Below are 12,984 nucleotides of genomic sequence, written 5' to 3' on the forward strand. Positions count from 1 at the left end.
GGTCTTTCTGCTTCTAGGCAAATGCTGGAATATCCCTTGTGTCACCTAGCTCCCTCACCCTCTCTAAGGTCCCGGTCTCTTATCAAAGACATAAACCTCTTCTCCTAGTGGAATGTGATTTTAATGGTCCCCCTTAAGAGCTACTTCTCAGGGGAGAACTCTAGGTCCCATTCCAGTCTGCCCACCTTTTTTAGCTCTCTCATTCTTGTTCAGAGCTGGAAGAACTGCTAACTGCCCCTCCCTCCCCCACTGTTCCCCTACAGGCATGGTTAGGTGCATCAGCTGCTTCCCTCTGTCCTCCTTCTCCCCTTTTCCATTCATCTGGTCTCCCACTTTGGCATTTTCTCCCCCCAAACAGAGTGCTTCACTCTTAAGGAGTCGGCAGCTTTTTTCACACCTTCATGCAGCTCCTCCCATTTCTTTTCTCTGCATTATTGAAATGTCCTTTGGATCTTCAGCCTCTTGGGGGTGGGGGTGGGGGACCAGACAGGGCTTCTTTTCATCTTTTTCTCCTTGTCAATCTATCTCTGTTCTACTGAACCCCACACATAAGAAGAGGGTGCTCAACTGTGCTCCGTTCTGCAGAGCGGCTGTGAGGATGAGGATGAGAAAACCACTGGATTTTTGCAGTCGAGATGCCGTTGCTAACATTCAAGAGAGATGCTCTAGTGCTGGGCTCGGGGGAACATGTGGGCACTTCTCAGAAGTGATAACAGGCCGCCTGCACACATCAGAGCTCTGTTCCAGATGTGGCATATTACGAGGCAAAGGTTATCCTTAAGTTCACGATTCCCAGTGAAGCTCTGAAGGCCGATAGGAGAACCTCACTTTCTTTAGAAGAACCCCCTTTTTCTAATCAAGGAGACTCCCACACAATGCTGCTGCTGGTAAACAGCTGAAGGGTCCTCTTCAACGGGGCATCGCTAATGAACTAACCTAACCTAGATCCCTCTTCCTCTGGGGGTGGCTGCACAGCTGAGACCACAAAGGCTTTATCTCTGATGAGTTGCTGCCTGCTTAGAGTCATTTCCTTCCCCTCCAGCACAGGCATCCTTTCCCCCCTCCTGCATGACTTCGGGCCCTCTTCCTACCCATCATGGGCAGCACAAGGGTGTTAGTGCTTCCAGTTCTCACCTTGGCTTTTCTTGGGATTTGTGAGTTCTCGCTTTTTTGTCACTTGCTTGGTATCCATTCATGGAGGTGCCAAAAAGGGGATGAGGGTCAAAAACCTGACACTTTCTTCCCAGAGGTAGCCACCTGGGAACTGTGGGAAACGAGCCTGAATCCGGGGCTTCTTGTTAAAGCAACGCCATCTTTCTTCCTCTGAGAGATGCAGGGTCTTGGAGTCAGAGGACCTGGGCTGGCACCCGGGTTCTGGGGTTACTAACCCAACTGGTTGGCTCTGGCAAAGGCCCATTTAACTGCTTGGGCCTCCATTTATATCATGAGACCACTGGCTGGCCTCAGGGGTCCTGGAAGACATTTCCAGGCCTCCGTCTGAATGAATAAGTGAATTTTGTTAGCCTTGTTTGAGCTTCTCTGCAGCTTTGGAGACAGAAACCTACATGGACATCCCTTTTGGCTCCCTCCTGGCTCGGAGGTCCCGTCTCTACTCTACGCATACTAAGTCAGACCAGGCTAAGGAAATCCCTTCATGAGTCAAACCATGACTGGCAAAAAGGCCAAGAGAGTCCATTTAATGAATAAGAACAGGGTGATCACCAGCCTGGTAATGCCTTTTCTGTATAATTAATGCCAACCATGTATAATTGATTCGAGTACTCAAGGACTTAATTCCAAATGGCTTTTTTGGACCATCCTTTGGCCGACATTTTCCAGGGGGGGGGGTGGATTCTGAAATCATTTTCGGTACTCTCACTGACTGCTCTTGTGCTTAAACTTGTACGATTGGCCTAAAAAGGCCAGCTCCAGCCCACCACCACCAAGTGAGCAGCTACTTAGTGTGACTCCGGGGACTCGGGAGTTCTTAAGTCTTTCGCAGTTTGACATTGATTTCTCTGTGTCGTAGGTGCAAGTGCAGAGCCCATGCTGGCCCAGCTCTTACCCTCCAACACTAAGAGAAGGGGCAACACGGCCTTTCTCGAGTGCCAAGTGAACGTGAATCCCTTCGAATACGCTTACATCCACTGGTATCGCCAGAGGCCCGGAGAGCGGCTCGAACGGATTCTCTATCTCTCGTCCAATGATAACGTTATCCATGAGGACGGTATCAGTGAGGAGAGGTATGAGGCCAAGAAGAGGGGAAGCGACTCCTCCGCCAGCCTCAGGATCCACCAAGTCACAGAGGCAGACGGGGGGCTCTACTACTGTGCCTGCTGGGATGGCACTCTAACACAAACCACGGAGATGCTGAACAAAAACCCTCTCACTGTGCATTTCCGGCACCTGGAAAACCCTCCCCGTCGGCCGCAGGGCCAACATCCAGACACCAGCTGCACTGGCTGGTGTGGAACAGCACAGGAAGTCTTGCTACCGTTCTTGGGCTCTGAGCAAACTAGCAAGAGTGCCAGAACTGGCTCTGAGTCTCTTCTTGTCTTCCTCCCTTCTCCCAAGCCTGCCCAAGTGCTTGGAAAGTCTCTGGCTCAACTCAGGCTTACCACCCAGAGGAAGCATCTCTGAATGGATGTCTCAGTCACATCACTGAGTGATGTTCTTCCAAAAGTAATTGGAGGGTCCTGACCACTCTTCCACCTAGGAGCCAATACACAGAAGTTAAGGGTTTAAATTTTTTTTAAAAAAAGTAATTGGAGGGCAGGTAGCTGGGTGGCTCAGTGGATGGAGAGCCAGGCCTAGAGATGGGAGGTTCTAGATTCAAATCTGGCCTCAGATACTTTCTAGCTGCGTGACCCTGTGCAAGTCACTTGACCCCCATGGCCTAGCCCTTACCACTCTACTGACTTAGAACCAATACATAGTATTGATTCTAAGATGGAAGGTAAGGGTTTAAATTAAAAAAAAAAAAACAATTGGAAGGCAGGGAGCTAGGTGGCTTAGTGGATAGAGAGCTAGACCTAGAGATGGGAGGTCCTGGGTTCAAATCTGACCTCAGACACTTTCTAGCTATGTGATCCTGCACTAGTAAACATACACTATTTATTCTAAGATGGAAGGCAAGGGATTAAAAAAAAGTAATTCCAAAGACCTTGGATGAACCTCTTAGTGGTGACTATCATCTGTTTCAAAATATGATCATAGGTTTAGAGCTGGAAAGGACCTCAGGGACCATTTGGTCTAAGATCCTAAATACAGAGAGAATAAAAGGGGGCCCAGATATATTCAGTTCATAACAGTCTAGATTTAGAACTGGAAGTGACTTCAGCAGGCACCTAGTCCAGCCCCCTCATTTTCCAGATGAGAAAACATCACCAGAGAAGTAAAATGACTTGCCCTAGGTCACACAGGTGGCCAGGGTCAGAGGCAGCAGTAGAACCATTGCTCAAATTGTTGACCCATGCACGTTGAAAGGTAAAGGGCCAGCAAGGATCTGCTAAATTGCAGAGTCAAAAGATTTCGATAGAGGGTTTGGGTGGATGTTGTTGCAGGTTGGAGCAGGCCATCTCTAACATCCCTTTCAATTCTGAGGAAGTCAGAGCAATGATTTCCCCCAAGATAATAGGGGTGAAAGGCATTTTCTCATTTTTGCTCTCCCACTTTAGTCTCAGATCTATGGGACGAGGGAAGCAGGGGCTGGCTGGATCTTTCTCTTGAGCCCTTTACCTCCTACGGCTGTCTCCCTGGGCTCTGGGATGATTTTCACAGATGACACATGATCTTCACCCTTTCCTGATACTGATTGTGGCCCCTCCCTGCCTTCTCAACTCACGCAACCCCTATCTGTGCCCTACCATAAGTCTTCCTTAGGGGACTGAGCCAAGGAGTGGCTCTTGGCCATAAGATTTTCCCTGACCACCAGTGCAGTCCTTGGAGTGCCCACCTGCCATCATTCCCTCCTCCTTTGTGATCAGCCAACTTCCTTTTCTGACCATTCCTGTGCTTGAGTGTGTCCTTTAAGTGCCTTCTTGCTATCTATGCCTTCCTTGGCAATGAGTCTGGATCCATTGGGTTTGAAATGGTTGCCCAAGGTCCACTCATTTCCTCTCTGTGGTCCTCAGTTTCCTCATCTGTAAAAAATGGGAAGAATCCTATTTTCAGAGCAGTCATGAAGAAAGTACTTGGCTAACCTTAGAATGGAACCTGAATGGGGGTTATTATTACTGAGGCCCATCAGGCATCTCTCCAAAGCACTTTGGGACCCCTGAAATCTTCTTTCTTTAGAGATTGCCAAGTTACCCACCACCAATAATAGTGACTAGTATTTCTATTCATTTTGAGGTTCACAAGCTGCTTTACAAATATAATACTAATATGATTTATATAATACTTTAAGTTGTATGAAGGGATTTTCACATGTCAACTCATTTGAACATCACAATAACCTTGAGAAATAGATGCTATTGCTATCCCCATTTTAGAGGTGAGAAAACTGAGGCTGAGTGAGTTTAAGTGTTTTGCCAGTGGTCCCATAGCAGCTAGTCACTGAGTGAAACCGAACTGAAACTTAGATCTCCTTGATGCCAAGACCAGTACTCGAACCAATACTTGTGTGGCCTTGGACAAGTCACTTAATTTCTCACAGTTGCTGTAAAATGTAAACAAAAATAACATGAGATCAAATAAGGTTATTGAGATAAGCCACTTTGTAAGCTCTGAGGTGCTTAATAAATGTTCGCTGTTATTATCATTAGAAAAGGGTACCAAAACCAATGCCTAGACCAGAGCAGGAAGAAGTGAAGAGCTTCTTGGATTGCAAAAGATCCAGACAGGAAACCGAATAGGCCCTCATTCATAATCCAAGGATTGAGTCCAACCTTCCCCTAAATATGAGAGGGACAGTCAATGTCTGTATTCTTTCTCTAGGGAAGAAGATTGTCTTAAACATGGGATCCCTCCAGAGAACCCATCCAGTCCAGTTATGCTGATGGAAGAATTATGAAAGGACAATGGATGAATAGACTCAACTAGATCTTGGGAATAAAAGCTATTTGAGGAACAAAAAAAATCTGGAGGAGGCAGCTGGGTAGCTCAGTGGATTGAGAGTCAGGCCTAGAGACGGGAGGTCCTGGGTTCAAATCCGGCCTCAGACACTTCCCAGCTGTGTGACCTTGGGCAAGTCACTTGAGCCCCATTGCCCACCCTGACCACTCTTCTGCCTTGGAGCCAATACACAGAAGTTAAGGGTTAAAAAAAAAAAAAAGAAATCTGGAGACAGAGTCCCTGCCCTCAAGGAGTTTAGTCTAGTTGGAGAACTGAGTGATCCACATGAAGTTATTGTAGGAAACCAGAGGATGGGAAATAATCCAATGATAAACTCTGTAATGCTGAACAGAAATGGCCCAAGAAGACTGAGTTAAGCGTGGATTGAATGGGATTTATCAGAGTTACAAACTATAATGAAAAAAGAATAACTTAATACACTGCATCTATACTTACTAACTGTGGGGCCATGGGCAAGTGACCCTGATTTTCTAAGCCTCAGCTCTCTCATTTGTGCAGTGTAGAATAGAATCCTTCCACTTCTGTCCAACATGGTTATTGAGAGGAAGGAGACGGGGACTGACCCTGGCATTGCATTAGTTTATGGGGCCCCCAGAGGAGGACTCTCCTTCTGCCAAAGGTAGCCGGAACCTTCCCCTCAACTCACAGTCTTGGAGAGCTGCCAAGAAAACTGAGAGGTCACGATTTGTCTGGAATCAAACAGCCCCACGACTGGTCGGTGCCTTCTTCACTCTGAGACTAGCTCTCAGTGGCCCCTGCTCCATCTTACTTCTCAAAGAGAATGAAACCTTAAATAAATGTAAATTGTTCTCTAGAGGACCCAGTGATGTCTGAGAAGCCATCAGCAGACATTCTCAGGGTTCTGGGGGTGGAGGAGGCAGAAGAGTGTCAAGGCAATACCTCAGTACCTTCATCTGGGGGCAAAGGAAACAGCAAGACCAATCACCATTCACATCACCAAGCCTGGCCCACACCCATGGGGACAGCCCTGGTCTGCTCCTCTTAGAAAGCTCAAATGCACTCAGTGAGCCTCAGATGAGGCTTTGAGCAGCTCCTTTCCTCTGCTGACACCTCAACAGGCCACCTCCCACCACTCTTTCCACTGACCTTCTCTCTCCATTGGTCAGCCTCCTTGGTTCCTTGTCTTCTCTTCAGGCTGACCACTTGCCCAGACAGAAAAAATGGGTCTCCACGACGTGCTTGCTGTGGCTGCCCTCTGTGCCCGTGAGTTATCTTCTCCCTCTTTTCAGATCAGGTGGGAACCAGAAGAAATTCACAAAAGGACAAACTCATGGCTCCCGTCTTCTCTTCTCTTCTTTCCAGTTGGACATGCAGCCATAGACCTGAAGCAGCCTCAGAGCTCCATCACCACATATGTGGGCGCAACAGCACACGTGACCTGTAAGGTGTCCAGCGATCGGGGTTTTGACAATGAGAAGATTTACTGGTACCATCAGAAACCAAACCAGCCTTTGACATTTCTCCTCTCCATTCAATCAACCATGGTCCCCACCAAAAAACCACTAGGTGATAAAGAGAACAAATTTGTGGGGGGAAAGGATGGAACTAGCAGCACCTCAACCTTAGCAATAAGCTACATCACACATGAAGATAAAGCCATCTACTACTGTTCGGGCTGGGAATACCAACCACGGCAATGAACACTCAGTGACTCCACGTACAAGAATCCTGCCCTCATTGGGTCCCGCCCCACATCCTCTTCCAAATGGGCCGCCTCCTCCTCCATTCTGGCTCCCATCCTCAGCCTGCTTGCAGCATTTCCTGCATTTTAACATGACCTCTATCTCAACTTGACCGCATTCCTGCTCCAACTCATAGAGCTTCCAATCTCCTTTCATCACCATCATCATCATTCACATGTCTGGAAGGCTTTAAGGTCTCCATTGTGTTTATGAGTTGGACTAGATAGCTGCTGAGATTCCTCTCAACAGTCAAATTATATCATTCTATTTTTTTTAGCAGACAGTTTCATATTACATCACGTTTCTTCACTCTCTCCAGCACCCTCTGAAAGAGGTTCTCTTTGCATTCCCATTTCTCAGAGTCTGAGAAACTAAGAGATATGAAGTGACTTGCCCAGCATCACCAAGAGAGCAAGTGCCCGAGGCAGAATTTGAACCCAGATAGTCTTGAGTTCAGGTCTGGGCCTCTGGCCTTATCTCGTGCCCCAGAGTTGGTCATTGGATCCACTATTCCTCATGGAAAAGAAGAGAAATGTGAAGAAGGAAGACATTGGTTGCATCTCTTGATTCCTTAGATCTCTGAGGTAACTGGAATGCCTTTTCAGATAGAATGTTGAAGAAATATCCTGGGAAATGCCTTCCATTTGTGAAATACTATTTTTCAACATTAATGATGGTGCCGCTGCTGCTGCTGCTGCTGCTGGTGCTAGTGCAGGTGGGGGTTTTTCATTATCTCAAGTATTGATTCAGGTGGAGTGTGTCCAGTGCTGTGGGACAGATGAAAGAAGAACAAGACATGGATGCCTTCAAGAACCTACCAAAAGCCTTGGGAAAATGTGACCTCCATCACTGAAAGAGATGTCCCCAGGCTTGGAGCTGGGGTAGGAGGGAGGGAGATCTGTCATCCAATTGAAGCCGAGGCGGTTTCATGGAGGGAAATTCATGCAAAATTAAGGATTTTGTGGACCAAAGTTAAAAATGTAAATTGGTGGTTCCCAAACTTTTTTGGCCTACTGCCCCCTTTCCAGAAAAAAATCTGACTTAGTGCCCCTGTCACATACTATCACCGCCCCCTTACAGTTATTCACCACCCCCAAATGCACCTGTGGCCATCACCGCCTCCCTGGATCGCTGCAGCACCCACCAGGGGGCGGTGGCGCCCACTTTGGGAATCACTGAATGAACAAGAAGGCTATTAAATGCTCTCCTTTTGGAACAGTTGCAACTAAAACAAGGGAGAATCAAGGAAGTTCCTGGAGAAGATGCTCCGCTAGTATTCTCTGCAGGAACCGAGGCCCCCCCAAATCATTAACTGTTCTTTTAAAAGCATTTCTGGGGGGGAGGCAGTCAGGGGGGGAGGGGGAAAGTAAGAACATGAATCATGTAACCATGATAACTTTTCTAAAAAATAAAAATTATTTAAAAATAAATAAATAAAAGCATTTCTCTAATAATAAAAACTCTCACAGTTTCCATTTATTAACAGACATTTACTAGGCACCTTCTAAGCCATCTCTCTATGTCCCAGGTAATTCTCTTTTTAAAATATCTTGATCCACATTAGCTGAGGGTCTTCCTCATTGAGAATCCCCTACAATGATGAAGAAATCAAAGGTCCAGTTAATCAAAAGTGCCTGCCAGGCATTGGGAGTCCTATGGATTCAAAACCAAAACAAAGCCCTCTCTTGCCTGAAGGACCTCATGTTCTGGGAGGAGGCAACGTGTGCAAACCACTAAGAAAATCAGAAATATGTACAGAGTATGAGACAGAGACTGGCCCTTTGGTCTCATTTCTATCAGAAACTCTCAGATGAGGAAACTCCTATCAAAAAGTTCAGAGTCTTCTCTGCAACATCTAGCCTTAGAGATTTGCCTGGGTTACTGGGTGGCTAAATGACCTGTCCAGGATGCCATATGTCAGTCAGAAGCATGATTTGAACTGGGGGGGTCTTCTTGATTTTGAAGACAGCTCTCTCTCTCTCTCTCTCTCTCTCTCTCTCTCTCTCTCTCTCCTTTCCTCCAGGATGCCTTTCATAAAAAGGAAATACAAACTAGTTGGGAGTTTGTGGGAGGCATTGGGAGTGGGACATATTCATGAGAGCCTCTGTCTAGGACAATACAGTTGGCATGGATCTTTGAAGAATACTAGGAATTCCTAGAGCAGTGATGGCAAACCTTTTAGAGATGGAGTTCCAGGCCTCACCCCCTGGACCTCGTGCCATGCCTGCCCCACACTGAGTGCCAGATGTGCCCTCACCCCTTACCCCACACAGGGGAGGGAGAAAGTGCTCCCATTGGGCTGCTTGGTGGAGGGGCAGGTGAAGTGAGGAATGTCCTCAGGCACGGTGGAGAGGGGGAAGGGGAGTGGCCTGAGTGCTTTGCTCTCTTCCAGCTCTGCTGCCCGTGAGCCGCCCACCTTACCCTCTGTGCGCTCCCATTGCGCTGCATGGCAGAGGGGTGGGGGGTGTGAAAAAATGTCATCAGGTGTGGTGGAGAGGGGTAGGGGAGCAGCTCTGCCTTTCTAGTATTGAACTCTGGAGGTGAGGGGTGGGAAGGACGGTGGCTGCATGCCCATAGAGAGTGTTCTGCATGCCATCTTTGGCACCAGTGCCACAGGTTTGCTATAACTGTCCTAGAGGAAGAGGTGTCAGGATTGGGGGTGGGGTAGGGTGGAGCAGGGGTCATCGAGTCATGGAGGACACTTAGCATGAAGTCATGGAGATCGGACATCAATATTGTGTGGAGAGCAACAGGAAGGAGGCCAGTCTGGCTGGACTTTCCGGTGCCCAAAGATGAGTTGGATCACGTGGGATAAGTCTGCAGAAGCAGGCTAGACTCAGGCCATGACAGGTCTTAAATGCCCAACAGGGGGTTTAATTTTATCTTAATGGTAACAGGGAGTCACTGGAGCTTTTTAAAGAGGGGTGCAGGATGGCCACACTTATGTTTGGGGCACATCACTGGTCTCCTTGATGTTCCTTAAACAAGCACTCCAAACCCTACTCAGGACATTTGGTGTGGCTGCCCCCATCCCTGCCTCGAGGGCTCTCCCTCCAAATCTCTGCCTCTTGGCTTCCCTGGTTTCATTCAAGTGCCACCTAAACCCCCATCTTCTCCAAAGCCTTCATCAACCCCTCTTCATTTTAGTGCTTTCCTTCTGTGTGTTATTTCCTAGGAATCCCGTATAAAGTTTGTTTGTCCCAAGTGGTTTGCTTAGCACAGTGGCTGGCACAAAGTCGCTACTTAGTGAATGTTCATTGGCTTCTGTCTGAACGGTTCCCCCAACTTTCCTTCTTAGATAGCCTCCCCTTTACACTGTGTGTATGGCATGTGAAGGTCATTATTTGAATACTGTCCCTCTGTTAGGCTGTGAGCTCCTTGAGGGTAGAGACCATGACTTTTCCCTCTTTTCTTTTTTAAAATGAATATTCCTAGCACTTAGCACAGTGCCTGGACCATAGGAAATGCTTTTAAAATGCTTCTGATAGACCAAATGAATGAATTAAAATAATGTTTTGAATACTCATTTCTTTTTAAAATTAAAATATATTTTACTAAGGATGGTGGCCTGGCTGTGCCAGATGTCTACTATGAAGCAGTAATCGGCAAAACCATCTGATTTACTGGCTTGGAAGTAGATTCCTGGATCAGTGGACTAGATGAGGGGCAAATGATCTCAGCAAGCTGGTGTCTGATAAAGCCAAAGATTCCAGCTCTGGGGATAAGAACTCATTATTTGACAAGAACAATTGCTGGGAACACTGGAAAACAGTATGGCAGAAACTAGGTATAGACCAACATTTCCCACCCTATACCATGAGTATATGATTTAGCTATAAAATTAAGTAATTAGGGGAGTATAGAATAGTTTACCTGTCAGAGCTATGGAGAAAGGAAGAATTTATGACCAAACAAGAGACAGAGAACAGTATAAGATATAACATGAATAATTTTGACTATATTCAATTTAAAATGTTTTGTACAAACAAAATCAATGTAACCAAAATTAGAAGGGAAGCAACAAATTGGGGGGGGGGGTGATTCTCTTTTTTATTATTCTATGATAAAGGTCTCATTTCTCAAATGTATAGAGCACTAAGTCAAATTTATAAGAATACAAGCCATTCCCCCATTGACAGATGGTCAAAAGATATGAATAAGCCATTCATATTGCTTATTCAAATAAAAATCAAATTAAAAAATAAGAAAGCAAAGCCATCAATAGCCATATGAAAAAGTAATCTAAATCCCTCTTGACTAGAGAAATGCAAATTAAAACAACACTTAGGTAACCACTTCACACCTATGAGATTGACCCATATGGCATTAAATGAACACGATATGTCAGAGGAGATGTGGCAAAATTGGGACACATTCATTGTTGATGTAGCTGTGAACTGACCCAACCATTCTAGAGGGTGATTTGGAACTATGTCCAAAAGGCTATAAAACAGTGCACACCCTTTGATCCAGTAATAGCACTAATAGGTCTGTATCCCAAAGATATAAAAGGGGAGGGGTGTGTGGAGAACCTATCTGTAAATATATATACTCTTTTTGTGGTGACAAAGAATTGGAAACTGAAGGGATGTCCATCAATTAGGAAATGGCTTTTTAAAAAGTGTGGAATAATGATGATACACTCTAAGAAATGATGAATAGGATGATTTCAGAAAGAGCTGGGAAGATCTACATGAACTGATGCAGAGTGAAATAAACAGAACCAGGAGAACATTGTACACAAGTAATAACAATGTTGTGGAATAATCAACTGGGATAGACTGACCTCTCAGCAATACAATTATCCAGGACGATTCTGAGGGACTTCTGACAAAGAAAGCTCTCCACCCCCAGAGAAAGATCAAAATGCATATCAAAGCAGGCTATTTTTCACTTTAGTTTATTTGAATTTTTATTTTGGGGTTTTGGTTTTGCATGATTATTCTCTTATAAAAATGAACAATATGGAAATATTTTTTGCATGATAATACATGTGTAAACCAGATCGAATTGCTTGCCAACTCCAGGAGTGGGAAGGAAAGGAGGGATGGACACAATTTGAATCATATAACTTTGGAAAATTTATGTGGAGATTTGTTATTACATGTAAATGGTAAAAACAAAATATCTTTATAAAGTAAAAAAAAAAAAAGTCTTACTAATGCTCTACTTTGGACATCACTGATACTTCCCAATGACTATTCCTCACCAAAAAGAACTGATCCTTATTAAAAAAAAGGGGGGGGGGGATTCAATTTAAGAAAAACTGGCTGTGTTTGATTTGTCAACATATGCCTTGCTCTGAGCCAGTATTTCACCACTTCTCAAATGAAAGGCAGGAGGCATGCCTTATCATCAGTCCCAGAGTCATGATTGATAACTACTTTGATCATAATTCCAAAGTTTTGCAGCATGTTTTCCTTTATGTTACTAGGATCAATACAGAAATCGTTAGAATCCCTGGTTTGATAAAGCAATGTTTTCTTTTCTTTATTTAGAACAGGGACAAATTCCAAGTCTCGAATCTCTCACCAAAAGATTTCTCATTTTTAAAAAAGGAAGAGAATTTTCTGTCTTTAACAGACTTCAATTTGGTCAGCCCAATGACTGTGCATTACTATTCTGATCGGTCACTTACATACAAAATTTGAACAAGGTCATTTTGGGAAGAGTAAAGACGAAAAGACCTATAATGAGGCAACTGTCTGTTGTGAATATGAATGAGAGTCAGATTAGGGTTGTGGCAAATGGCATTGAAGTCAGGAAGGGATAGATGGCTGGGAAGGGACCGTGGAACTGGACTCAGCACAGCTTTGTAACTGATCATATGTGAGAGCAGAGATGGTGAAGAGCCCACTGCCAGAAAGCAAGGAACACTAGAGTGACTGTTAAACTACTGAATAAACAAAACCCAAAATAAAACTTTGTTGCAGGTAGATCTTTCCATATGGCAGAACAATGAGAAGAAGATAGAACAAACCACTTAAGAAACCTCAAAGTTTGCTTGATGGGTAACAGAAGTATTTAAATCTAATGACAACAATGTAATCTTTTCCCATCATCCAAGTATCTTCTACTTTCTTTGTCCTCATCCATCCCACATTGCCTACTGGTAAGAGCAAATGTGATCTCTTTGTTAAAGTTCTATGTGAGTTCTCTCTCTCTCTCTCTCTCTCTCTCTCTCTCTCTCTCTCTCTCTCTCTCT

At 45.1% G+C, this 12,984-nt stretch overlaps 1 protein-coding gene across 1 annotated transcript in view; it reads left to right on the top strand.

The window, feature by feature from the left end:
• Positions 1-1,666: 1,666 nt before the first annotated feature.
• The window catches only part of LOC123246584 (immunoglobulin lambda-1 light chain), a 30,516-nt gene continuing 19,198 nt past the window's right edge, over positions 1,667-12,984 (top strand). Inside the window, exons 1-3 of the mRNA XM_044675425.1 lie at positions 1,667-1,729; positions 1,922-1,946; positions 2,030-2,340. Of these exons, the coding sequence (XP_044531360.1) occupies positions 1,667-1,729; positions 1,922-1,946; positions 2,030-2,340 (399 nt within the window). The remainder of the gene's footprint in view (positions 1,730-1,921; positions 1,947-2,029; positions 2,341-12,984) is intronic.

The sequence above is a fragment of the Gracilinanus agilis genome, chromosome 1 (genome assembly GCF_016433145.1).
Source record: "Gracilinanus agilis isolate LMUSP501 chromosome 1, AgileGrace, whole genome shotgun sequence".
Lineage (NCBI taxonomy): Eukaryota > Metazoa > Chordata > Mammalia > Didelphimorphia > Didelphidae > Gracilinanus > Gracilinanus agilis.